At 44.2% G+C, this 25,536-nt stretch overlaps 1 protein-coding gene across 11 annotated transcripts in view; it reads left to right on the top strand.

Moving 5' to 3' along the window:
* Positions 1–25,536, top strand: part of LOC137360749 (fibrocystin-like) — a 604,145-nt gene that overhangs the window by 407,272 nt on the left and 171,337 nt on the right. For all 11 annotated transcript variants that reach the window (XM_068026018.1, XM_068026015.1, XM_068026020.1 and 8 more), the window contains 3 exons: positions 115–202; positions 10,646–10,800; positions 24,514–24,669. In XM_068026018.1, coding sequence (XP_067882119.1) covers positions 115–202; positions 10,646–10,800; positions 24,514–24,669 — 399 coding nt within the window. The remainder of the gene's footprint in view (positions 1–114; positions 203–10,645; positions 10,801–24,513; positions 24,670–25,536) is intronic.

The following is a 25,536-nucleotide window of genomic DNA, read 5'->3' as shown; positions in this document are numbered from 1 at the left end:
AAGAATGCCCAACTTATTTCAGTTAGGAGCTTATTTGAACAATTGAATCTGATTTTTATGTTTTGAATTTAAAAGCATCATAATGTGTTCTGCACTTTCATTTTTTTTGCCCAGGTGTTTATGGGAAATTGCAAATCAACAGCTCTTACTCTACTCAATCCTGGACTCGTCTTGGATTTGACGTTTCACCTGGAAATGAGAGGTAGTGGAGATGGCTGGGAATTGGATAATGTATTACAGCAAGACCTCATGCAAGAGAATCACAAACCAGATCAGTATTACCTTCCTTAAAAATAAGTGGGATTTCAATATCCATTCCTAAGAGTTTATCATTCTCATCCTTTAGTGTCCCTTTTCCTATCTTAATTCTCCTTTTGTTACTTATCTGCATATAGAAAACTTAACTATTTCTTTTTACATTCCTTGATATTTTCATTTCACTTTTTTGGTCATCCTAATTGTCTTTTTTTCACTTCTTTCCTATGCTTTTCATCCTCTATTGAGTGGAATTTCAGTATAATTTCTTGAGAGTTTATCTTTCGCATCTCTTAGTGGCATCTCATTCTTAGCTAGTTTGTTCTTTTTATTAGTGGAATATATTTCTCCGGAACTCTGTTGATCTTCCCTGTAAATATTTCATTCTGTTCTACTAACCGTCAGAAGTTGCATTAATGAACATTTTAAAGGCAAAGTAAAGGCAGCTGTACCCTACATCTATTCTGTGTTATACCTGATCTATGAATGCTTGATGTGGGCATTAGGTTCCCAAAATGAGAACCAGATTAACACAGCCAATCTGTTCATCTCACAACAGAAACTCAATACCTTCACTCTCAGTTCCATTCCTCCCTGGCGTCACATGGAATTGGAAGATTTCCTGAGCCCCTGGTGAATGGTTCCATGGTGCTTTGCTTTTTCTGTTAGAATCCATTCTGGGGAGCCAGTGCACCCGGATCTCCTTCAATAGCTGTTCGCTCAGGGCAAACACAACAGCGCAAAACCTAGATCCTCTATTTGATTTTGCTCTGAGTTTTAAAGCCCATATTCTATTTACCATGAAAATAGCCCTATTTAACCTTTAATATTGTCTGAATATTAAGCAGAAGGAGTATGTGGGATTGGGAGTGGGTGGAGGGTTAGAACTGGTGAAATTGACAGTGCTATAGGAAGCTGGCTCCAACCTGCCAACCCATATCTCACTGGAGTGTGTTAGGCTGCGTGCGCATAACCATCTCGTGAAAGGTGGGTTGCCAATTATCATATGTTTTAGTTGAGTGATTTAACATTGGACCCATAGGTTTCCTGTGCTGCTTGAAATGTGCCAGTGAAAACATGGCTTACACAAGGAAATTGAGGGGCTCAATCAATCGAGGGGAAATATATATGGCAATAAATACTCAGTACTTACAGTTGCTTTCCTACCTGCTGGTGGGAAAAGGTTTGTTCACATTACTTTTGCTGAGAGATTACTTTCTACACTTTGGAGGTTTGTCCCATCACATTAGGATGGGTGCTGCTTATGCTCACATAGATTGATGAGGACCAAGATAACCAGAATCAGCACCTGCAACCTGCTGGTCATAGACCTGTAGCTACATAGGAGCAAAGGGAGCAGCAGAGAGGTGAAGTTTGCAGGAAGCACTACCCAGGAAACAGGGTCTACAGGTAGAGGATCAGTTTCCTTGACATGTCTGAACACCAGTGTCACGGGAGGCTCAGGACATCCCATCAGATGGTGGCAGACATTTTCAGCCTCCTAGAAGAAGACCTGCTTTCTGCTGGACCTGGTGACCACACGTTACAAGGGCTCTCAATGTCATTGCCATGCTTAACTTTCTTGCCTTTGGATAATTGTGGGGCTGCTCCATAGACATATCCACGATCTCCCAGTCAGCTGCTGATAAATGCATTAGACAGGTGACTGATGGCTTCTTTGCCAGGGGCGGCAATTATGTCAACTTTGCCAACAATGACACCAGCCTGACTGACTGGGGGCTCAGGTTTGCATCTGTAACTGGTTTCCCATAGATTCAAGCCAGCATCGGCTGCACACGTGGTGATCTGGGCACTCTCAAAACAACCAGGAGTAGGCATCACCTGCAAGAGCTTCTACTCCATCAATGTGCAGCTGGTGTGCAAACACAAAAAGATGTTTATGCAGTGTGTGAAAGATTCCTTTGCTGCTGCCATGATGCTTTTATCCTGCAGCAGTTCAAGCTCCCAGATGTCTTCTGACCTGGAAGCAAACTTAAGGGATAGCAGCTGGGTGACAAAATTGCAAACTTGGCTTCTAACTCCTATCAGAAACTTGAACACTGAAGCTCAACAGCACTACAATGAATGCCATATTGCTACCAGATGTGTGTTTGAACAGGCCATCAGCATGCTGAAGATGCACTACAGGTGCCTGGACAGATCTAGAGTTGCCCTTCAGTACGCACCAGCTAGGGCCTCCAGAATGTTGTGGTTTGCTGTGCTCTGTCCAACATTGTACAACAGCAAGGCTTGGACCTGCAGGTGGAACAAGGCAAAGAGCTCAGATTAGTTACAGATGATTTGGAGGTGGTGGAGGAAGGAGAAGTCAAAAAGGGTGATGAAGGGAATATATCCCCAGCTTCTAACATTGATGCCAGGGATGCCCTTAGTATTGCAAGTTTCACTTAGGTTGTAACAGTGGACGCATGTCACCAGAAAATGCAACAACCACTCACACACCTTTCCCACTGTCACTGGCACAAAGCAGTCCTGAAAATAGCCAAGGGGCCCTTTAACATGCCCCCACATTGGTCCCCATTGATTCATGTCCTCACATTCATCATCAAACAAGGGAAAGTGGTGAAAGAGAGTAACATTTATTTGAAGTAAATAAAGAGCAAAACATATCAAAACATCTTCTTAGACATCCTTGTGCAACTGTAAAAGCCTTACTCTTCCTTTTCCTGCTACTCCTATATGGTACAACCTATGTGACCACAGCAGAGGTAGAGGCCGGCTACATGTTCCCCTGTTCTGACTGCTTATCTGCTCTTGGCCAATATCCTCTGGGTTTTGGAGCCCTGAAGGCCCTGCCAAAGACCTGTGCAGAGGTAGACTCTGCCATCGGGAGACAAAGCAGCATGCAGGGCGTTGACTGAGAGGGGCCGACAGGTGAAAAGTGGAAATGGTTTGAATGAAGTCCCCACTTCCATGACCCCTTTTGCCGCCTTTCCTATCATGACCCAGCTGCAGTTCACTGGTATCACTGTGTTGGAGAACACTTTGGTGCAGATCAGTGCAGCCCTGTAAAGTTAAGGTTTCTGCCATTCTATTTACAGTGGTGTTAAAGATGTGCATGGACTCATTTGATCAGAGTGTTGGATGGTCCATGGTATTGGCCACCCTATCCATCTCAGTGGCCTGTGACATCACTAATCTGATATTTGAGGTGGACTCCTCCAATGTCTATGCTGTCCTGGTGAGCCCACTTTGAAGGCTGGTTAGTGCATCGTCCATTGTCTGCTGCTGCTCAATAATTCTCTGCTTTCTTGGCAGCCCCCGAGGTACAGTATCTGTGTCCAATTGAGCAGAGCTTGGAGATGGTTGCATTCTCCGATGTGTCCTCTGCGCTGCTGTCTCGGCCTCTACCATCTGCTCTTGCTCACTTGTGAAGTGTGAGTCATTACCCCTGAAATAATCAAGCGTGCCAAGCCTGCTATACTCTCAGCACTCCATGAACTGCTTTGCCTGTGCTGGGATGAGGGAGCAGTACCACAGGACATGCGTGATGCCAATATCATCACGCTCTATAAGAACAAGGGTGACTGCGGTGACTAGAACAACTACTGTGGAATCTCCCTGCTCAGCATAGTGGGGAAAGTCTTCGCTCGAGTCATTTTAAACAGATTCCAGAAGCTGGCTGAGCGTGTCTACCCTGAGGCACAGTGTGGCTTTCGAGCAGAGAGATCCACCATTGACATGCTGTTCTCCCTTCGCCAGCTACTGAAGAAATGCTGTGAACAACAGATGCCCCTCTACGTTGCTGTCATAGATCTCACCAAAGCTTTTGGCCTCGTCAGCAGACGTGGTCTCTTCAGACTACTAGCAAAGGTCGGATGTCCACCAAAGCTACTAAGTATCATCACCTCATTCCATGACAATATGAAAGGCAGAATTCAGCATAGCGGTGCCTCATCAGACCCCTTTTCTAACCTGCGTGGTGTGAAACAGGGCTGTGTTCTTGCACCTACGCTATTTGGGATCTTCTCACTGTTGCTCTCACATGCGTTCAAGTCTTCAGAAGAAGGAATTTTCCTCCACACAAGATCAGATGGCAGGTTGGTCAACCTTGCCCGTCTTAGAGCGAAGACCAAAGTATGGAAAGTCCCCATCAGGGAACTCCTCTTTGCTGATGATGCTGCATTAGCATCCCACACAGAAGAGTGTCTGCAGAGACTCACCGACAGGATTGCGGCTGCCTGCAACGAATTTGGCCTAACCATCAGCCTCAAGAAAACGAACATCATGGGACAGGACATCAGAAATGCTCCATCCATCAATATTGGCGACCACGCTCTGGAAGTGGTTCAAGAGTTCACCTACCTAGGCACAACTATCACCAGTAACCTGTCTCTCGATGCAGAAATCAACAAGCGCATGGGAAAGGCTTCCACTGCTATGTCCAGACTGGCCAAGAGGGTGTGGGAAAATGGCGCACTGACACATAACACAACAGTCTGAATGTTTCAAGCCTGTGTCCTCAGTAACTTGCTCTACGGCAGTGAGGCCTGGACAACGTATGTCAGCCAAGAGCGACGTCTCAACTCTTTGCTGCTTCTGGAGAATCCTTCGTATCAGGTGGCAGGACCATTTCTCCAACACAGAATTCTTTGAGACAGCCAACATCCCCAGCATATACCAGAATAAAAGCAAAATACTGCGGATGCTGGAAATCTGAAATAAAAACAAGAAATGCTGGAAATACTCAGCAGGTCTGGCAGCATTTGTGGAGAGAGAAGCAGAGTTAACGTTTCAGGTCAATGACCTTTGTTCTGAAGAAGGGTCACTGACCTGAAACATTAACTCTGCTTCTCTCTCCACACATGCTGCCAGACCTGCTGAGTATTTCCATCATTTCTTGTTTTTATCCCCAGCATATACACCCGACTGAGCCAGCGACGCTTGAGATGGCTTGGCCATGTGAGCCACATGGAAGATGGCAGGATCCCCAAGGACACATTGTACAGCGAGCTCGTCACTGGCATCAGACCCACTGGCCGTCATGTCTCCGCTTTAAAGACTTCTGCAAATGCGACATGAAGTCCTGTGACATTGACCACAAGTCGTGGGAGTCAGTTGCCAGTGATCGCCAGAGCTGGTGGACAGCCATAAAGGTGGGGCTAAAGTGTGGCGAGTCGAAGAGACTTAGCAGTTGGCAGGAAAAAAGACAGAAGCGCTAGGTGAGAGCCAAATGTGTAACAGCCCCGACAACCAATTTTATCTGCAGCACCTGTGGAAGAGTCTATCTAGAATTGGCCTTTATAGCCACTCCAGGCGCTGCTTCACAAACCAGTGACCACCTCCAGGCACATACCCATTGTCTCTCGAAACAAGGAGGCCGAAAAAGAAGAAGATGCATGAAGGATGCTGAGGGGGTGATAGCGAGCAGTTATAGGGAAGTAGTGACACCTAAGTTACAGGATAAAGGTAGCTGGGTGACCGTCAGGGGAGGGAAAGGGGATAGGCGCACTGTGCAGGGATCCCCTGTGGCCGTTCCCCTCAATAATACGTATACCGTTTTGGATACGGTTGGGGGGACGACCTACCAGAGGAAAGCCACAGTGGCCAGGTCTCTGGCACTGAGCCTGGCTCAGAAGGGAAGGGGGGAGAATAGGAGAGCGATAGTGATAGGAGATTCAATGGTTAGAGGAACAGACAGGAGATTCTGTGGTCACGAACAAGACTCCCGGGTGGTATGTTGCCTCCCGGGTGCCAGGGTCAGGGATGTCTCGGATCGAGTCCACAGGATTCTTAAGGGGGAGGGGGAGCAGCCAGAGGTCGTGGTACATATCGGTACCAATGACATAGCTAGGAAAAGGGATGAGGACCTGAAAAGCGAATATAGGGAGTTAGGTTGGAAGCTGAAAGGCAGGACGAGCAGAGTAGTAATCTCAGGATTGTTACCGTTGCCACGTGCTAGTGAGGCTAGAAACAGGGAGCGAGTGCAGCTGAACACGTGGCTACAGAACTGGTGTAGGAGGGGGGGATTCAGATATGTGGATCATTGGGATACTTTCTGGGGAAGGTGGGACCTGTACAAGAAGGACGGGTTGCATCTGAACTGGAGGGGCACCAATATCCTGGACGGGAGGTTTGCTAGAGCTGTTCGGGAGTTTGGCAGGGGGATGGGAACCGGAGCCACAGATCAGTGGTTGGGGTAGCTGTTGAACAGGCAGATACCGAGTGCAGAGAGTCTGTGAGGAAGGTTAGACAGTTGACAGGGCAAAGTTGCAGCCACTATGATGGGTTGAAGTGTGTCTATTTTAACGTAAGAAGTGTCAGGAATAAGGGTGATGAACTTAGAGCATGGATCAGTACTTGGAGCTACGATGTTGTGGCCATTACGGAGACGTGGATATCACAGGGGCAGGAATGGATGTTGGATGTTCCGGGGTTTAGATGTTTCAAAAGGAATAGGGAGGGAGGTAAAAGAGGTGGGGGAGTGGCATTGTTAATCAGGGATAGTATCACAGCTGCAGAAAGGGAGGTCGTCGAGGAGGGTTTGTCTACTGAGTCATTATGGGTGGAAGTCAGAAACAGGAAAGGAGCAGTCACTTTATTGGGAGTTTTCTATAGACCCCCCAATAGCAACAGAGACATGGAGGAACAGATTGGGAGGCAGATTTTGGAAAGGTGCAGAAGTAACAGGGTTGTTGTCATGGGTGATTTCAACTTCCCTAATATTGATTGGAACCTCCTTAGTGCAAATAGTTTGGATGGAGCAGTTTTTGTCAGGTGTGTCCAGGAAGGTTTCCTGACTCAGTATGTAGATAGGCCGACTAGAGGGGAGACTATGTTGGACTTGGTGCTTGGCAACGAACCGGGCCAGGTGGCAGATCTCTCGGTGGAAGAGCATTTCGGTGATAGTGATCACAACTCCCTGACCTTTACTATAGTCATGGAGAGGGACAGGAGCAGACGGGATGGGAAAATATTTAATTGGGGGAGGGGGAATTACAATGCTGTTAGGCAGGAACTGGGGAGCATAAATTGGGAACAGATGTTCTCAGGGAAATGCACGACAGAAATGTGGAGGTTGTTTAGGGAGCTCTTGCTGCGACTGCTGGATAGGTTTGTCCCGATGAGGCAAGGAAGGGATGGTAGGGTGAAGGAACCTTGGATGACAAGAGATGTGGAACAGCTAGTCAAGAGGAAGAAGGAAGCTTACTTAAGGTTGAGGAAGCAAGGATCAGACAGGGCTCTAGAGGGTTACAAGGTAGCCAGGAAGGAACTGAAGAATGGACTTAGGAGAGCTAGAAGGGGACATGAAAAAGTCTTGGTGGGTAGGATTAAGGAAAATCCCAAGGCATTCTACACTTATGTGAGGAACAAGAGGATGGCCAGAGTGAGGGTAGGGCCGATCAGGGATAGTGGAGGGAACTTGTGCCTGGAGTCGGAGGAGGTAGGGGAGGTCCTAAATGAATACTTTACTTCAGTATTCACTAGTGAGAGGGACCTGGTCGTTTGTGAGGACAGCGTGGAACAGGCTGATATGCTCGAACAGGTTGAGGTTAAGAGGGAGGATGTGCTGGAAATTTTGAATGATATGAGGGCAGATAAGTCCCCGGGGCCAGACGGGATATACCCAAGGATATTATGGGAAGCGAGGGAAGAGATTGCTGTGCCTTTGGCGATGATCTTTGCGTCTTCACTGTCCACTGGAGTAGTACCGGATGATTGGAGGGTGGCAAATGTTGTTCCCTTGTTCAAGAAAGGGAATAGGGATAACCCTGGGAATTATAGACCAATCAGACTTACGTCGGGAGTGGGCAAATTATTGGAGAGGATTCTGAGAGACAGGATTTATGATTATTTGGAAAAGCATGGTTTGATTAGAGACAGTCAGCATGGCTTTGTGAGGGGCAGTTCATGCCTCACAAGCCTTATTGAATTCTTTGAAGATGTGACAAAACACATTGATGAAGGAAGAGCAGTGGATGTGGTGTATATGGAGTTTAGCAAGGCGTTTGATAAGGTTCCCCATGGTAGGTTCATTCAGAAAGTAAGGAGGCATGGGATACAGGGAAAGTTGGCTGTCTGGATACAAAATTGGCTGGCCCATAGAAGTCAGAGGGTGGTAGTAGATGGAAAGTATTCAGCCTGGAGCTCGGTGACCAGTGGTGTTCCACAAGGATCTGTTCTGGGACCTCTGCTCTTTGTGATTTTTATAAATGACTTGGATGAGGAAGTGGAAGGCTGGGTTAGCAAGTTTGCCGATGACACGAAGGTTGCTGGAGTTGTGGATAGTGTGGACGGCTGTTGTCGGTTGCAACGGGACATTGGCAGGATGCAGAGCTGGGCTGAGAAGTAGCAGATGGAGTTCAACCTGGAAAAGTGTGAAGTGATTCATTTTGGAAGGTCGAATTTGAATGCAGAATACAGGCTTAAAGACAGGATTCTTGGGAGTGTGGAGGAACAGAGGGATCTTGGGGTCCATGTCCATAGATCGCTCAAAGTTGCCACCCAAGTTGATAGGGTTGTTAAGAAGGCGTATGGTGTGTTGGCTTTCATTAACAGGGGATTTGAGTTTAAGAGCCGCGAGGTTATGCTGCAGCTCTGTAAGGCCCTGGTTCGACCACACTTGGAATATTGTGTTCAGTTCTGGTCGCCTCATTATCGGAAGGATGTGGAAGCTTTAGAGAGAGTGCAGAGGAGATTTACCAGGATGCTGCCTGGACTGGAGGGCATGTCCTACGAAGAAAGATTGAGGGAGCTAGGGCTTTTCTCATTGGAGCGAAGAAGGATGAGAGGTGACTTGATAGAGTGGTACAAGATGATGAGAGGCATAGATAGATTGGATAGCCAGAGACATTTTCCCAGGGTGGAAAGGGCTATCACCAGGGGGCATAATTTTAAGGTGATTGGAGGAAGGTTTCGGGGAGATGTCAGAGGTAGGTTCTTTACACAGAGAGTGGTGGGTGCGTGGAATGCGCTGCCAGCGGTGGTAGTAGAAGCAGATACATTAGGGGCATTTAAGCGACTCTTGGATAGGTACATGGATGATAGTAGAATGAAGAGTAGGTAGTTAGTTTGATCTTAGAGTAGGTTAAAGGTTCGGCACAACATTGTGGGCCGAAGGGCCTGTACTGTGCTGTACTGTTCTATGTTCTAAGATTATGTCATGCAGGCCAACATCACATTCGATGCTGCTGGTTGGGCAGGAAACCAGGAAGTAAAATTATAGTAAGGTGACTAAGTTAAAAAGCCACTGACAGACGCACTGAACATACTTTGAGGTACCCTCAGCCCCACTCTCTCCCCACCCTGTTCCCAACGTTTCAAGTTAAAACTGGGGCCCTTGTTTCTTTCTTTCCATTGTCACCACCATCATCCCTTAAACCATTTTCCACACCTTCATCATTTCCTGATCTGATCTTCCATTCTGTCCTCCCTGTCTTCTGAGTTATGCAGTGCTCTACTCTAACTCTACTTCATCCTATTTTACATGAACTCTGCTCACTTTGACCCTGTATTTATTGATCTTCACAGGCTTCTTATATCATAACGTATTGAAGTGTTCATCTTCCTTAACAAATCCTTCCAAGGTGTCACCCTTCCTTACCTTTCTCAATCTCTTCTCGCCCTATATCCATGCTTTCACATTCCATTCTTCTTACTCTGAATTCTCCCCACTCAGAGCTGTCACATCATCAAGCCCTTATACTCCAGCGTTCTCTTCCTAAATCCCACCAAGTTGTAATATCTTTGACCATTCTTCTGGTCATTTCCCCTAAATTTTCTTACCTGCTTGATGTACATTGCTCCTCTGTGCTACATTTACCTATGTTTTGCTATGATCTTGTTGAACTTCTAAGCCCAAGAACTGATACCATCACCTTCCAGGACATTAACAAACAAATATATTTTAAATCACTAATGTAAAACCAATGAGCTTTGATAACTGTTAATTTATTGAATAATACTTTGAATTATTAAATCAGTAAGTAGATTTCAGTAGCTCACCAGTTCTGCTCTATAAGCATCATCATTGCAACTCTACTGATTTTTTTTATATAGAAAGGAGGTGTGAAGAAGGTATTTTGAAAACTGAGAAGGTCTTTCATTACTCAAAGGGATTCATTTTATTTTGCCAAAGGCTGAAAGTGCTACACAAAAAGCACAAAACATTTCTGGACTCAAGTCACAAAGTGTCCTAGATGAAGCCCCCCAAATCTATTATTATGTTTCGGATGTTCTGGTGCTTGTTTCAAGCTCTGATTCCCACATAAATTTTCCCTTTGTGATAACTGCAGTGTGTTTATTTGAACAGAACTCAAAAGAAAATTGCACCTGGCATGACTTGGTTAGGACTGAGATATGCTGCAACTGCAAAGGAAATTTTTGTACAATCCATGACAGCAAGAATTTTCTTCTTTCTTTCATTGAACAGGATTGTTTTGGAGGATGATGTCAGTTGGCGTCTTGGGGACAATATTGTCATAACATCTTCTTCATATGACCCTCATGAAACGGAGTTTGTCACAGTGAGAGATGTCCAAGGTCAAAACATTCAACTGCAAGAGCGTTTATTACACCGGCACATTGGTATGAATTCTGGTCCAAAGTATTGAGCCTAGGTCTAATGATACAGATTCTACCAGTCATTCTTTCTGTGCACTCAGAACCCAATTTGTGAGACTGTTATTCTTGTTATAGCTGTCTCCAGCTGCACCTGCTGGTGTGCCAGCAAGTTTGAAGGGAAGCTTCAGTATCTCATCGCAGTGTTAGTGGTGCAGAAAAGGTTTTCACATTCCTTATAATCAGCATGTTTAGCAGGTTGATAATATTGTGAGGGAGGGGGAGAAGAGACATTCTTTTCTTTGACTTAATCTCATCATTAATTAAGTCACATGGTAAGTACTCACATAAAATGATCATCTCCAGCTTGGAACAGGAGATTGCTAGGACAGATGGAAAAATGTATTAATATTTGAAACATTAGTGGAATATTATTAGGATGGTAAAAGATTGTAGGTAGGCTGGAAATTACACTGTGTGCTATCATATGAATGATTAATGCATTCATATCCATTTCCTTTGTCTCTTTTAACTGAGGCATAAACCCATTTAAAGTGAGGGTTCATGAAATAATTTGTTCAATGTTAAAAGTGTACACCATATTATTGCACTGCATTAAGGGCTTGTTAGAAAATATTGTGCGATGTTAAAGGTTTATATAACAATAGCAGCTTTCATTGATATAGCACCATTAACAAAAAAAAAGCCCAAGGTGCTTCACAGAGGCGTAAGTAGAAACTTGGATCTCAAGCTAAATAAGCATATATTGGGAAGGGAGGCCAAAAACCTAACCAAAGAGAAGGGTGTTAAGGCAGATTGTCATGCAGGCCCCCACCTGCCAAGAATGAGGCACATTGGTTTTTTCATTGGAGTGAGGAAATGACTTGTTGAACAGATCAGCCGTGGCTGGAAAAAATATTTGCATACTTGTGTAGACAAAGGACAATTCCCTGACACATTCAAGCCACAATGGATGTTGATCAACGGACAGTGAGGAGGTGGGGAAGCGCAATCTTGGGCCTTCTGAGGTGATACAATCTTCAAGGTCCAGGACTGGTTGGACCAGCTGGTCACATGATTAATTGGCTGTTCCAGGGTCTTTGGAAGTGGCCACAGAGAATTCGAGCAGAAAGACTGTTTGCTGCTGGACTGAGAAGATCTCTCTTGTCTGCTCCCATCTCTTTCTCACAAGCCTCTGAATCCACTGAAGACACATGAACCCAAGAGAGAAAAGTCTCCTACAACGAACAAGGTTTAAGGAGAATACTGGGCCCCAACAAAAAACAAGATCGACCGACAATCAAGGACTCTACAGTGAGCTCGAAGAATCGCAACAAAAACTACATTAGAACATTACAGCGCAGTACAGGCCCTTCGGCCCTCGATGTTGCGCCGACCTGTGAAACCATCTGACCTGCACTATTCCATTTTCATCCATATGTCTATCCAATGACCATTTAAATGTCCTTAAAGTTGGCGAGTCTACTACTGTTGCAGGCAAGGCGTTCCACGCCCCTACTACTCTCTGAGTAAAGAAACTACCTCTAACATCTGTCCTATATCTATCACCCCTCAACTTAAAGCTATGTCCCCTCGTATTTGCCATCACCATCCGAGGAAAAAGACTCTCACTATCCACCCTATCTAACCCTCTGATTATCTTATATGTCTCTATTAAGTCACCTCTCCTCCTCCTTCTCTCCGACGAAAACAACCTCAAGTCCCTCAGCCTTTCCTCGTAAGACCTTCCCTCCATACCAGGCAACATCCTAGTAAATCTCCTCTGCACCCTTTCCAAAGCTTCCACATCCTTCCTATAATGCGGTGACCAGAACTGCACGCAATACTCCAGGTGCGGTCTCACCAGAGTTTTGTACAGCTGCAGCATGACCTCGTGGCTCCGAAACTCGATCCCCCTACTAATAAAAGCTAACACACCATATGCCTTCTTAACAGCCCTATTAACCTGGGTTGCAACTTTCAGGGATTTATGTACCTGGACACCAAGATCTCTCTGTTCATCTACACTACCAAGAATCTTCCCATTAGCCCAGTACTCTGCATTCCTGTTACTCCTTCCAAAGTGAATCACCTCACACTTTTCCGCATTAAACTCCATTTGCCATCTCTCAGGCCAGCTCTGCAGCCTATCTATGTCCCTCTGTACCCTACAACATCCTTCGGCACTATCCACAACTCCACCGACCTTCGTGTCATCCGCAAATTTACTAACCCACCCTTCTGCACCCTCTTCCAGATCATTTATAAAAATGACAAACAGCAGTGGCCCCAAAACAGATCCTTGCGGTACACCACTAGTAATTAAACTCCAGGATGAACATTTGCCATCAATCACCACCCTCTGTCTTCTTTCAGCTAGCCAATTTCTGATCCAAAGCTCTAAATCACCTTCAACCCCATACTTCCGTATTTTCTGCAATAGCCTACCGTGGGGAACCTTATCAAACGCCTTACTGAAATCCATATACACCACATCCACTGCTTTACCCTCATCCACCTGTTTGGTCACCTTCTCGAAAAACTCAATAAGGTTTGTGAGGCACGACCTACCCTTCACAAAACCGTGCTGACTATCGCTAATGAACTTATTCTTTTCAAGATGATTATAAATCCTGTCTCTTATAACCTTTTCCAACATTTTACCCACAACCGAAGTAAGGCTCACAGGTCTATAATTACCAGGGCTGTCTCTACTCCCCTTCTTGAACAAGGGGACAACATTTGCTATCCTCCAGTCTTCCGGCACTATTCCTGTCAACAATGACGACATAAAGATCAAGGACAAAGGCTCTGCAATCTCCTCCCTAGCTTCCCAGAGAATCCTAGGATAAATCCCATCTGGCCCAGGGGACTTATCTATTTTCACACTTTCCAAAATTGCTAACACCTCCTCCTTGTGAACCTCAATCCCATCTAACCTAGTAGCCTGAATCTCAGTATTCTCCTCGACAACATTTTCTTTCTCTACTGTAAATACTGACGAAAAATATTCATTTAACACTTCCCCTATCTCCTCTGATTCCACACACAACTTCCCCCTACTATCCTTGATTGGCCCTAATCTAACTCTAGTCATTCTTTTATTCCTGATATACCTATAGAAAGCCTTAGGGTTTTCCTTGATCCTATCCGCCAATGACTTCTCGTGTCCTCTCCTTGCTCTTCTTATCTCTCCCTTTAGATCCTTCCTGGCTAGCTTGTAACTCTCAAGCACCCTAACTGAGCCTTCACGTCTCATCCTAACATAAGCCTTCTTCTTCCTTTTGACAAGCGCTTCAACTTCTTTAGTAAACCACGGCTCCCTCGCTCGACAACTTCCTCCCTGCCTGACAGGTACATAGTTATCAAGGACACGCAGTAGCTGCTCCTTGAATAAGCTCCACATTTCGATTGTGCCCATCTTCAGATATTGCCTCGAACTTTTCCACTTTATTTTTTTTCTTCTGCTCTTTTCTGTCTCTATTTGCATGTGTGTATCATGTATGCATGCTAGCATGGGGGCATCATGTATCCATAGGCATTAACCGAATTAGAGTTTAAGTTTAGATTTAATAAATTTCAACTTTTCTTCTTTAAACGTAAGAAAACCTGTTTGTGCTGGTTTCTTTGCCTTATAATTGGAAAGGGGTGAACAAGGATTCACCAAAGGAGAGCTAAAAATATGGTGGATTTAAAATTAAATCTGTTACGGTAAGACCAGTTGAAGGCTGAGAGGGACCCCTAGACCCCTTTCTCACCTGGTCGTAACACAGGTGTTAAAGGAAGAGAGGGAGATGGAGAAATAGAAGGGTTTAGAAAGGGAATTCCAGAGTGTAGAATGTACACAGCAACTGTCATGTTAATGATGGAGCAGGAGAATGGGGGCTGCAGAAGCAGCTGGGGTATGAAAAATCATTGGAGTGGGGAGGTGGTTTGTAGGGCTGTAGGAGATAGGAAGGAGTAAAACCAAAAAGTCACTTGAACATCAGGATGAAAATTTTAAATTTGTCTTCTTGAAGGATCCATAACCATTCACACCATAACATTTTTCACAAAATTTATCCTAAAACCTGATAAAGACAGAATGCTTGACGATGTTTTTTTATTGAGGAGGAAGTGATAACCATAAGTTTGAAAGGAAGTAGGAATAGTAATTTAGGAGAGGGAAAACAGTTGCAATGTCAGCTATTATCGGGGCCATGAGGAGAAGTTGGGTGGGAAGCAGTTTAATGGGAATAGCATCAAGGAAGCAGGAAGTGGGTCTTGTGGACGAAATGAACTTGGGGATGGTATAGAGGGGGGTAAATGAGAGATTGGGGTTCAGAATTTTGGCATGGGGATGCCTGTGGGAGGTTTGGTTTGGTGTAAGGATTCATACAATAATATTACACAGTGTACGAGTTTGGTCATAATGCACAGCATTAAGGGTTTATACAGTAATATTGCACTGTGATAAGGGTTCATATCCTGATATTGCACAGTATTAAAGTCTTATATGATAAAGGCTTGGTTTTTGCATTGAGAATAATGGTAAGGTTAACAATCTTAATTACTGCCAAACAATCTCTCTGCTACTGAAAATTTAATTAACAAGTGTGGTGTCTCATTCCATTAAAATTTAATTAGTTTTAGAGATTTAAAATAAAAAATAAATAATTTTTGTTTATTTTCCTGCCTCTTTTCTTTCTCTGTCTCGCTGTCTCTTAATCCCAACTTTCCCTCATTTTATTTTGCTTTCTGTACATGATTTAAACCTAACTTACACTTCCTGGTTTAGACTTTGCCTGTCTCAGTGAGGATTCATCAATCTGGTTGGTTGAAAAGACATGCTGTTTCTTGCCCTGATTCCCTGTAAAGGGCACCACGCTGGATCAGATGCCTGGTGACTAGAAGGTTCCACTCAAATGTCCACAAAAACTTTGTGGGCAGCTGCCAGGATAGTAAACAGCAAGCACCATTCCTTTGCTGCTGACTGTGAAATCCAGGCCAATATCATACAGTGGTAAATGTTAATATAATAATATCAGACAGTGTAAGTGTTCATACAATAAAGTGTTCATAACAGTGTGTCTAGTTCACACTGCGTGAGAATTTATAGAATAATATTATACCTGGTAAGGGTCATAAAATAACATCGTAACTTCCTTATGCTTTTTTTTTTGGGGTGGTTTTCTTGAAGATTTAATTAAATTTTTTTTTAACTGTCTTCTACATTATTTTACTCCAGACCCAGAGCAATGTGGTTGACTCTTAACTGTTCTCTGAAATGGCCTAGCAAGCCACTCAGTAGTATGCAATAAGATGGCTCACCACAACCTTCTCAAGGGCAATTAAGATGGGTAATAAATGCTGGCCTTGCCATCCTGTGAATGATTAATAATGTAAAAAAAAAACTGTTCATATTGAATTTCACTATATTCTTTTATAGGACAAATGTGCCTATATTATAATAAGTTAACGTTAGTGACATAATCTCAGGGCCACCTGCTCCTTTAAGGGAACTTGTCAGCTGCAAGTCACATGATCTTCCCTTGTTACACCTCTGAATTGCCCAGTAGCATTGCTGTACTTACTGTATGTGGAGTATAACTGAATGAAGAAGAATTGTTGTGCCACTACTCCCCTGAGATTGGGAAACAAAGGATTAGATTTCTTTCCAGAATTTGCATCAACACTGACGCCAGTGCTGAAGATAATTACGAACATTCAGTTTTATACCAGTGTGAATTACATGCTAGAGATGCCATGTGAGTATAACAGCAGTGATTCAATTAAAACTTCCAGCATGTTTTTATAGTGCCATTGCTTTAACTTTAACTTGAGTTGCAAAGTGGAAATACTGACACCCAGTATCAGTGCTAAAGGAGCAATTCCCTGGAAGTGCACTGAGACATCTTTGTTAAGTTGTGAGAAATGGCACAGAAGCATGTAATCCCCATGTCACTGAAAAGTCTTTGAAATTTCAGTTGACAGCACTTGAGGCACAACAATAATGATTCTTTTTCATTCAGTTATACTCCACTTAGGATGAGTAAGGAGAATGATCCTACTGGGCAAATCAGGCACACAGCAAGGGAAGGTCAAATGGTATTCATCCAAAAAGTATCTTAAAGGGACAGGCGCATTTGAGTCTTCTGTGTGTTTATCTTATCTTATACATGGGATTGATGGAGTATATAAATGATAATTGCAACATTTATAGGGAATTATTTTACCCATCCTGCCCTTTCCACACTACTGTTGAAATCTTGTGCCACTGGTAATGGGGTTGGAATTAAGTTATTCTGTTTCTGTCTTTCAAATAGTTTAATGGAACAAGAGGATGAAAGTGTAGTTGGAAAGATGAGATCTGTGCTAATCAGGATGAAGGATGCTATGAAATATAATGATAAAGTTGGCAACACCATTTTACCAAGCAGAGTGTCACTGGAATCGCACACAAAATCTCCCGTTGTGTAATCCTAGCAGGCCAGCACAATTTGAAAATTGTGCATTCAAAGTCTTATATTTTTGTTACTTTTTTGCAGACTGTCATGAGCATTTCAGTTTAATTTTTTTGATCATCGAGTTCTAGATGCTCCTTTATTTAAACACTATGTACTATGTTCGAATTATTATTGAAGGTCAGATCCAGACTAGCTTCTAACTACTTTGGTTGTTTTAACAGGAAGTGTTCCTGCACCACTTCTAGGAAACATGCATTTCTTGTGTTTTCCTGATCCCAATCTAGGTAATTGAATCTCCCAGATCAATAATGTCCTGGCCTTTTTACAGACCTGCTTAGTCTGGAAAAAATAACCGCCTGCTCATATTCAGCAATTCTGCATCAATAGTTATTAATTTCTTACTTTTGTCATCCTTGATCTCACTCTACAGCCAAGGCACTTATATGATTTATTTCCAAAGATATTATGTTCACTCTTAACAATGCTGCCAGGCTTTGTTATATATGTTCCTTCTGTAGGCTGTCTTCCCAGTAGTTGAATCTCTCAGTCAATATCCTGGTTTAAACAGGTCTGTAATTTATGTATCTGTGTTAACATTTTTCTTTTTCAACATGTATGTTTCCATTTCTACAACTTCCTTTGTATGCTTTTGGCATTTGTATAAATATATCCAAGGAGAAATTTTTAACTCCCCCTACCCAGGAAAATGGGGGCACTAGTGGAGTATCAGGAGATTCACTTGATTTCTGTGTGCCACTATTTTAACTGCATTGTTTTTCTTCTATGCATCCAAGACGCCTGCCAGAAGCAGGCAGAGGCCTCATCAATACACACAAATTGGAATCCAATGATGTAGTTCGGAACCTAATGCAATTTTAACATGTAAAAACAGAAGTCCTGCCCAGTACTGAACCTGCTGAGTAACACCTAATAGGTTCGATTTTGAAAGGGCCATTGGAAATTGAGTTTAATAGGTTAGTCACCTGAACGCAGTCAGATCATAGGTACCTGTCTGTTATTGTGTTTGGAGTTACATAGGAACATTTGTCTTGGAGATTGCTATTTTTCCAAATTTATTCTGCTTACACAAGCTCAATAAACTCTCAGATTATTATGACAGTCAGCCTTGCTTCTTAATTGCATGAAGAGGAGGAGGATGAAGAGCAGGAGCCTCAGCAGGCTGTCTTGCCTCAAGAGCAGCAGTTGGGTCTCTGAAGAGACAACTAGTGTGGGGTGCGGACGGCTGCTGTGGAAAGCCTCACCCAGCCAACAGGGCATACAGGCCCAGAATGAGTTTCCTGGATCTGTCTGGGGAGCAGTGCATGAAGAACTTTGTACTCCTTCAACCCTGCAATAAAGAACATTGAAACCATTGAGCCAACTATCATATATATGACATCCCGACAAGGCAGACTAATGACACACTATGAAAGCACACTTCAGCCAAAAGCTCCCAATGTGAAAAGGTGAAATCTTTAATGTCAATGACAGTAATAGCCATGGCATAACTTCTCACCCAAGTGTCAACTCAAAGTAACTTTCTTCAATGTTTTTTTTCTTTACTAATCCTACTACTACAAAATGTTCTGCCATTGGCTTCAGCATAGCTGGTGGAAGGCTACTGTTGTTCACCTAAGAATTTTTGGGTGCTTCAGCCTTTGAGGGCTCGGTTGGAAATTGTTGGTCCTCAGCTGCTGCTGGAGTAGCTTGATTGAGATAGCTTTCTGGCACTATGATGGGCATTGGCTACAGAGATGGTGAGGGAGTAGATGTGCTCACATCCTGAGAGAGGGCAACCCGTGCCATTCCAATGCACCGCTACCATTCCCATGGGCTTGCGGATTAGCAGCACTTTCCTTTACCTTAATGGGCCTATGATCTCGAGTGCTGCCTGCTCCATCATGCTAAGAGCTGGTGCTAACTGATCTCTTGCTGCTGTTTGTGTTGTGAGACATATTTTTCTTTCTTGCAGAAAAAGAGGGAGTGATTTAGTGAGTGGCTAAGGGGTGTTCATATTTGTGGAACTTCTTTATGTGGCTACAAGGGAGAATGAGCGAGTTGCAGCAATGATGGGAAGGTGATCGGTGGAAAGAAAGTGGCTGGATTGTGAAGTTAGAAAGAAGTCATCAGTGGAGTTCATTGTCTTGCAGTTGCTGTTAGTGCCTGCTGTGAAGGCAGCAAACAACAGTCCAATGTGTGATTGTAATGAAGAGGAGCATCCCTTGTGATTGCTGGAAAAGGATGTGGTGCAGGGAGAGAAGTGTGCAGAGGGGAAGCATGTGTGGAAGTGCTGTCACCAGGAGAAATGCAAAAAAATGGTGATGTGAAGACCTGTACTCACCTTTGCTGCTCTGGCCAGGTCATTGAACCTTTCCCTGCATTGGCTCCAGGTCGTGAAGGTGGTGTTCCTAGCATTGACTACCTTTGGCACCTGTCTCCAGGCCTGTTGAATGTTTTGCCTTGGCATCTTTTTCCATTTGAAAGAAAGAGGTCTTTCCTCTGTGCGGAACCTACTGGAAATGTATCAGAAAACCTGGAGTTTGCATTGGACTCAGCTTCTAGATTGCATGTAGCTTCCTTTTAGAGGTATAATTTCACATTAAATAGCCCTGCAAGTGAGGGGACTGCCTGCTGATTTGTCCCGTCACTGCTGCCATCATGGCGGGTAGCCTAGCAATATTATGTTAATGAAGTCTGGCAGTTAAAATCCACGGGGCCTCAGAATGATGAGTCATGCTACCGCCCCAAAAATCCACTGCCAGTTAAAATTCCCCCTTTATTGTTTCCCTGTCGTCTTTTTGCTCCTGTTTTTTTACTTTTTTTTTCCTGCACAATATTTACTGCACTCTCTCCCCTGACCTTGTACTCGTATATAAAAAAGTATGTAATCATCTTTTTTATTAGGAATTTTTTAAAATTAGTGGTCAAATGTGGTACCTTCCTGGTCTGTCTGCATCAATCCCATTTCACCAGAATTACTTAAGCACTGACTGAAATATTCTTGACGTGCTTCGCCTTAAACTAACACAATGTAAAAACTTAGGTAATAAAAGCAAAAGTGGGCAACTTAAAAACTTAGGTAATAAAAGCAAAAGTGGGCAAATTTAACAATTTTGTCCTTTCACTTCTAAGAACTAGGTTGAAATTCAGCCTAGACAGATGGAATGAGTCTCCTCTCTCATGCATTAAGGTTCTATCTGGCAAAGAAAATTGGGACAAATGTAATTCAGTTTATAATGAGTAAAGGCAAATTACCAGTCAGTGAATCCAGTAACAATGAACAAATTATTGATTGTCAATTTTCTCCACACAGAGTCAAGTGAAATCTGAATGAGTTTCTTCTTCTTGACTGCAAGATGAAAATCATGTCTATAACCTCAGGGTAATAATTTACCAATTAAAGTCTGAAAATTGAAGTAAATATTTGTTTCATTAGCCATTTGGGATAAATTAACTCAAGAACCAAGGGAGGCCTTCATATGCTTGCCAGGCAATAATCTCTGCCAGTGGACAATGATGTTTGTTGTGTTGCTTGCTCATGACACTCAAATAAGACTGGAGCCTGCTGATGTCAATTAGCAGGATAACTGAAAACTATTTAACTTTAGAAAGAACGAGGACTTAAAAAAACATTTGCAGATGCCAACTAATAGAAAACAAGTGCACTTTATGATTGTTACGAGGGTTATTCACTGCTTAAGAGATTAATGTTGAAGATTTGATCAAGTAGCTACTTGAAGTTATGTTACAAAGACAGATAGAATTGGGAGTTTTTGTCAATTTAATAAGGATTTAATTTACAATCTCCAGCTTTTTTTCATTTGTTCCTGGGATGTGGGCATCACTGGCTAGGCCAGCATTTATTGCCCATCCCTAATTGTTCTTGAACTGAGTGGCTTGCTAGGCCATTTCAGAGGGCATTTAAGAGTCAACCACATTACTGTTGGTCTGGAGTCACATGTAGGCCAGACCAAGTAAGGACAGCAGATTTCCTTCCCTACAGGGCGTTAGTGAACCAGATGGGTTTTTACAACAATCGACAATGGTTTCACGGTTACCATTAGACTAGCTTTTTAATTCCAGATTTTTTATTAATTTAATTCAGATTTCACTATCTGCCACGGTGGGATTCAAACTCATGTCCCCAGAGCATTAGCCAGGGCCTCAAGTCTAGCGACATTACCACTGCGCCACCGGCTCATTCGTCACAAGATCAAGGGCTAAATTGGATAGCCCCCTGAAGATGGCCATGGAGATCCTGATGCACTTGTGCCCTGTGCCTGTTCATTGTAATGCAGGAAACAAGGCATCTTCATGCTGCCTGCTCATTATCATGATTTCTGCATGAGGTAAGTGCTAACCGCACTGTTAATTGTCGACACACATCAGCAGGGGACCCAAAATCCTAACCTGCTAGTACTACGTAAATCTAGCCTGCGCTGCTTAAAGGTAGCCTGTGCCTCTTACAGGGAAGACACATTGTAGCTGGATTGGTGCTGGGAATCCTGAGAAAGAGAGAAGAATGGTTAACCAGGAGAGCGTGGGCTCCAAGGTTCTCGGATGCTGCACTGGAGGCCTTAATGGAGGAGGTGGAAAGTAGGGGCGACGTCTTGCATCTGCAGTGGGAGCAGGAGGCACTCCATGCAGAAGGTGAGGAGGCAGTAGAAGCAGACAGTTAGAGGTTAATCCTAGGAGTGCAGCCAAAAGGACCTGAATGCAGAATCACAAGGAGTTTCATGACCTCACATGAGTGACCACTGTCAGTGAATGCATCTTCAAATGCCGTAACCTCCCAACTGCACCACTAGCCTCAGATACTGCTCAAATCACCACACGCCCCAAGGCTCATACCTAAGGTTCATATCTTTCATATCACCTTCACACAATTGGCATTGCTGCCAGCCTCACATCCACATCTCATAGACTGCAAACACTGTCAAATATTCAACAATGAAGGCAACATTACCCAAACCTATTGCATGATACTCACTGACACACTTCATTCTTGCAGGGTGTGCATAGCCAGAGGCCGGAGATACTAACCAGAGGGAAGAGGTGCCTGCATGCTCTTAATCCCAGGAAAGAGACAGTGCAGGCCATTATTGGAAGTGCCATTGCTGAGACCATAGCCAGCGCTAGGGCTGAATTCAGTGAAGATGATGTAAATGGTGCAAGATTGCACCTCTTACTTCCCCCCCCGCCCCATCACAATCTTACCCTTATACCTTTTTCCTTTCAGATTCCCAAGAAATGCAACCTGACCAGGCAGTGGAGGAAGCCAGAGAGAGTGATGATGAAGACACATTGTCACTTGAAAACACTCACAACCACCAGCACAGATACTGAAACTATGCATTTCTTAGAGAAAAGGGGTGAGATCTGCGTGTGGTGAGGCACCGGGCACAAGTGCACTGCAGCCAGGGCAGAAGACAAGGATAGTGCGGGTGCCAGCTCATCGGAGGGTGAGGTCACACACAAGTTCTGCTGCAGATGACTCAGATGAGCACTTTGATGGGGTAGGCTACATAACAAAGCAGATGGGGATCAACAACAAAATGTTTGGCGTATTGGCAAGCCTGCCACAAAACGTGTGTTCAATGTTATGCAGAAGTCTGGCATCAACATAGCAGAGGGTTTTTTGTAGAGCTTGGAGCCAATCTTTTCCAGCATGGAACTGGTAGCTAACTACATCTACACACTTGTGGACCCAGCTACAGTGCAGCATCTGATGGACGATGTCTCAGCTTCCATCAAAGGTTTGAATGCTGCAGTGGAAGCTCAAACTGCTGTCATCATGGCTGTGGATTCCAGTGTTCAAATGGACTTGCAAGGTGTCACAGGAGTCCAGCAAGAGTGCAACAGATTATTAGGATTGCTGCAGCATCGCCATGGGGGAGTGGCAGTGGCTCCATGGAGAAGGAGCAGGGTGATAGCATTCGTGCTCCTACTCCTGACACTTTGCCAGTTACATGTCAGCCAGCCATCCCAGACTGCTGCTGCCCATGCTGAGATGGTGTAGTCTGAAGCAGCTTTTAGGCCCAGAGCTGCTTGAGGTCATCCTCCAAGACCATCTGCAGTCTGCTGCACTGAAAGTCAGCAGCTTTCCACCAGCCATGCTGTAGCCATTGGGGTAGCACTGCATAGCAGGACTAAGATGGGCAAAGGGAATGCAGAGGGGTGACTAGTTAACTTTTGTATGCAATATGGCATGATTTCATTTCTAAATTTGGTTTGGAATGTTTATTTTGTGTTGGCTTTTATTTTTGCATTATGACCAAGAGGACGATGTGATGGTCAGTGACAGAGGGAAGAGAAGGAGTGTTGGACTATTTGTGAATGGGGAATTGTGGTTACAGTTACTGGTATCTCACTCGAATGAGTTCTTGTACATCCTGGGCAGAAAGGAGCTGTTTAGGCTGTTCCTTCCTCTTCCCCCACCCGCCCCCCCCCCCCCACCCCCCCGCACTCCTCCTGCTCCTCTTCCACCTTCTCCTCATGCTCCTCCTCCTCAGCTTCTGATCTGATCAGTTGCGGTAAGGGCCATTTCCTCATGGTAGCAAGGTTGTTGCAGCATCCAGCAGACCACCCTCTTAGCCGAGTACTGCAGGCTCTTCCAGAGCAGTCCGGGCAGTGGAATCATGGCTTCAACACATCAATTATCTGTTCTATCACACTTCTTGTAGCAGCATGACTCGTATGGTAAACATGCTTCACGCTTTTTTTTTAAAATTTGCTCATGGGATGTGAGCATCATTGACAAGGCCAGCATTTATTTTCCATCCCTGATTGCACTTGAGAAGGTGGTGGTGAGCTGCCGCCTTAATCCACTACAGTCTATGTGGTGTAGGTACATCAACAGTGCTGTTAGGAAGGGAGTTCCAGGGTTTTGACCCAGAGACAGTGAAGGAATGGCAATAGTTCCAAGTCAGCATGCTGTATGACTTGGAGGGGAATGTTAGTCATGAACTGGAGTCATCAGCCATATGGTCAGCAAATAGCCCTTGTCGCCCTTTGGTTTGCCGTGGTGGCTGAAGTACAGCTGGCACAGTGAACTGCCACAGAACGAAGGCGTCATAACTGCTGCCAGGATAATGGGCACTGAATTACATAATGTGCAGCCTATGGTAACTCACCACATGGACATTGGCTGAGTGGAATTCCATCTATAATAAAGCACATGTGACACGCTTCAAAATTTCAGTTTCTTCTTATTAGAGTGAAAACATTATCAACAGCTTGAAACTACTGCCAGGATCTTGTACTAAATCTACAATTTGGTGGTTCTATTCCGCAGGCAGTTCCCATAAGGTTGATGAGGGACACTACATTAGTCTGGCGGCAGAAGTTGGCCTACTGACCAGAAATGTTCAAATCACAGCTGATGGAGATTGTGCCGCCTGGGTTATTGTTGGGCAAAAGAGAAATGTGACAAGTGGGGAACTATTCTCAGGTATGTGTTTCATATTTATATTCTACTGCTTGTCGCATATAATGCCATAATATCCTTATTGTTAGTTGGACTACCTCATAGGTCACATGTAACCATGTAACATGATCAATTTAGCTTGGAATGCAAAACTCCCTACAAGAGATGACATCATGATTATTTATGAAAGCAAGACCATTTTAAATTACAGTGGAATAAGATAATGGAGCCATTGGAATTCAGAGAAGGAAGGCCCAATCCATAAGTTCAAAACTGTGGATGATCCATCTTGTCCTGCTCCCTGAGGTCCACACCATCACAAGTGCCAGTCTTCAGCCAATTTGATTCACTTCATGTAATGTCAAGAAACAGTTGAGTGCACTGGATACAACAAAGACTATGAGCCCTGAAATGTCACGGTGTAGTAAAGGCCTGCTACCCGACCTGAACCCGACAGGACCTGATGACATGTGTCGGGTTTGGGTCAGGCCCTTTTCCAGATCTGGCTTTTGGGCTCGGGTCAGGTCGGGCCGGACACACACGGTAAATGCTCTGTTGGTAAGTATTGAAATTAAAAAAACTTACCTGAGCTGGGAGTCCGGGACAAAACTGAGCCTGCTCAGTGAGTGAGTGACATCATTATGACATCATCACGCATGCGCGGCATCTTCCTGGAGGTTCCGAGTCGGAAGGTAAGTAAAGGGATGGTCGAGTCGGGGTCGGGCTCGGGGCAAAATCAGAGGGACTCGGGTCGGGTCGGGCTCGGGTCCACTGTGGTTCGGTTGGGTTTGGGTTGGGTTCTTTTTCCCGAACTGAGCAGGCCTTTACTGTGTAGTGCTGACATAGAGTTTACGTCTACCAGAGAGGACAGACAGGGCCTCAGTTTAACAT

The sequence above is a fragment of the Heterodontus francisci genome, chromosome 3 (assembly GCF_036365525.1).
Source record: "Heterodontus francisci isolate sHetFra1 chromosome 3, sHetFra1.hap1, whole genome shotgun sequence".
NCBI lineage: Eukaryota > Metazoa > Chordata > Chondrichthyes > Heterodontiformes > Heterodontidae > Heterodontus > Heterodontus francisci.
This window is presented reverse-complemented; position numbering and strand designations above follow the sequence as displayed.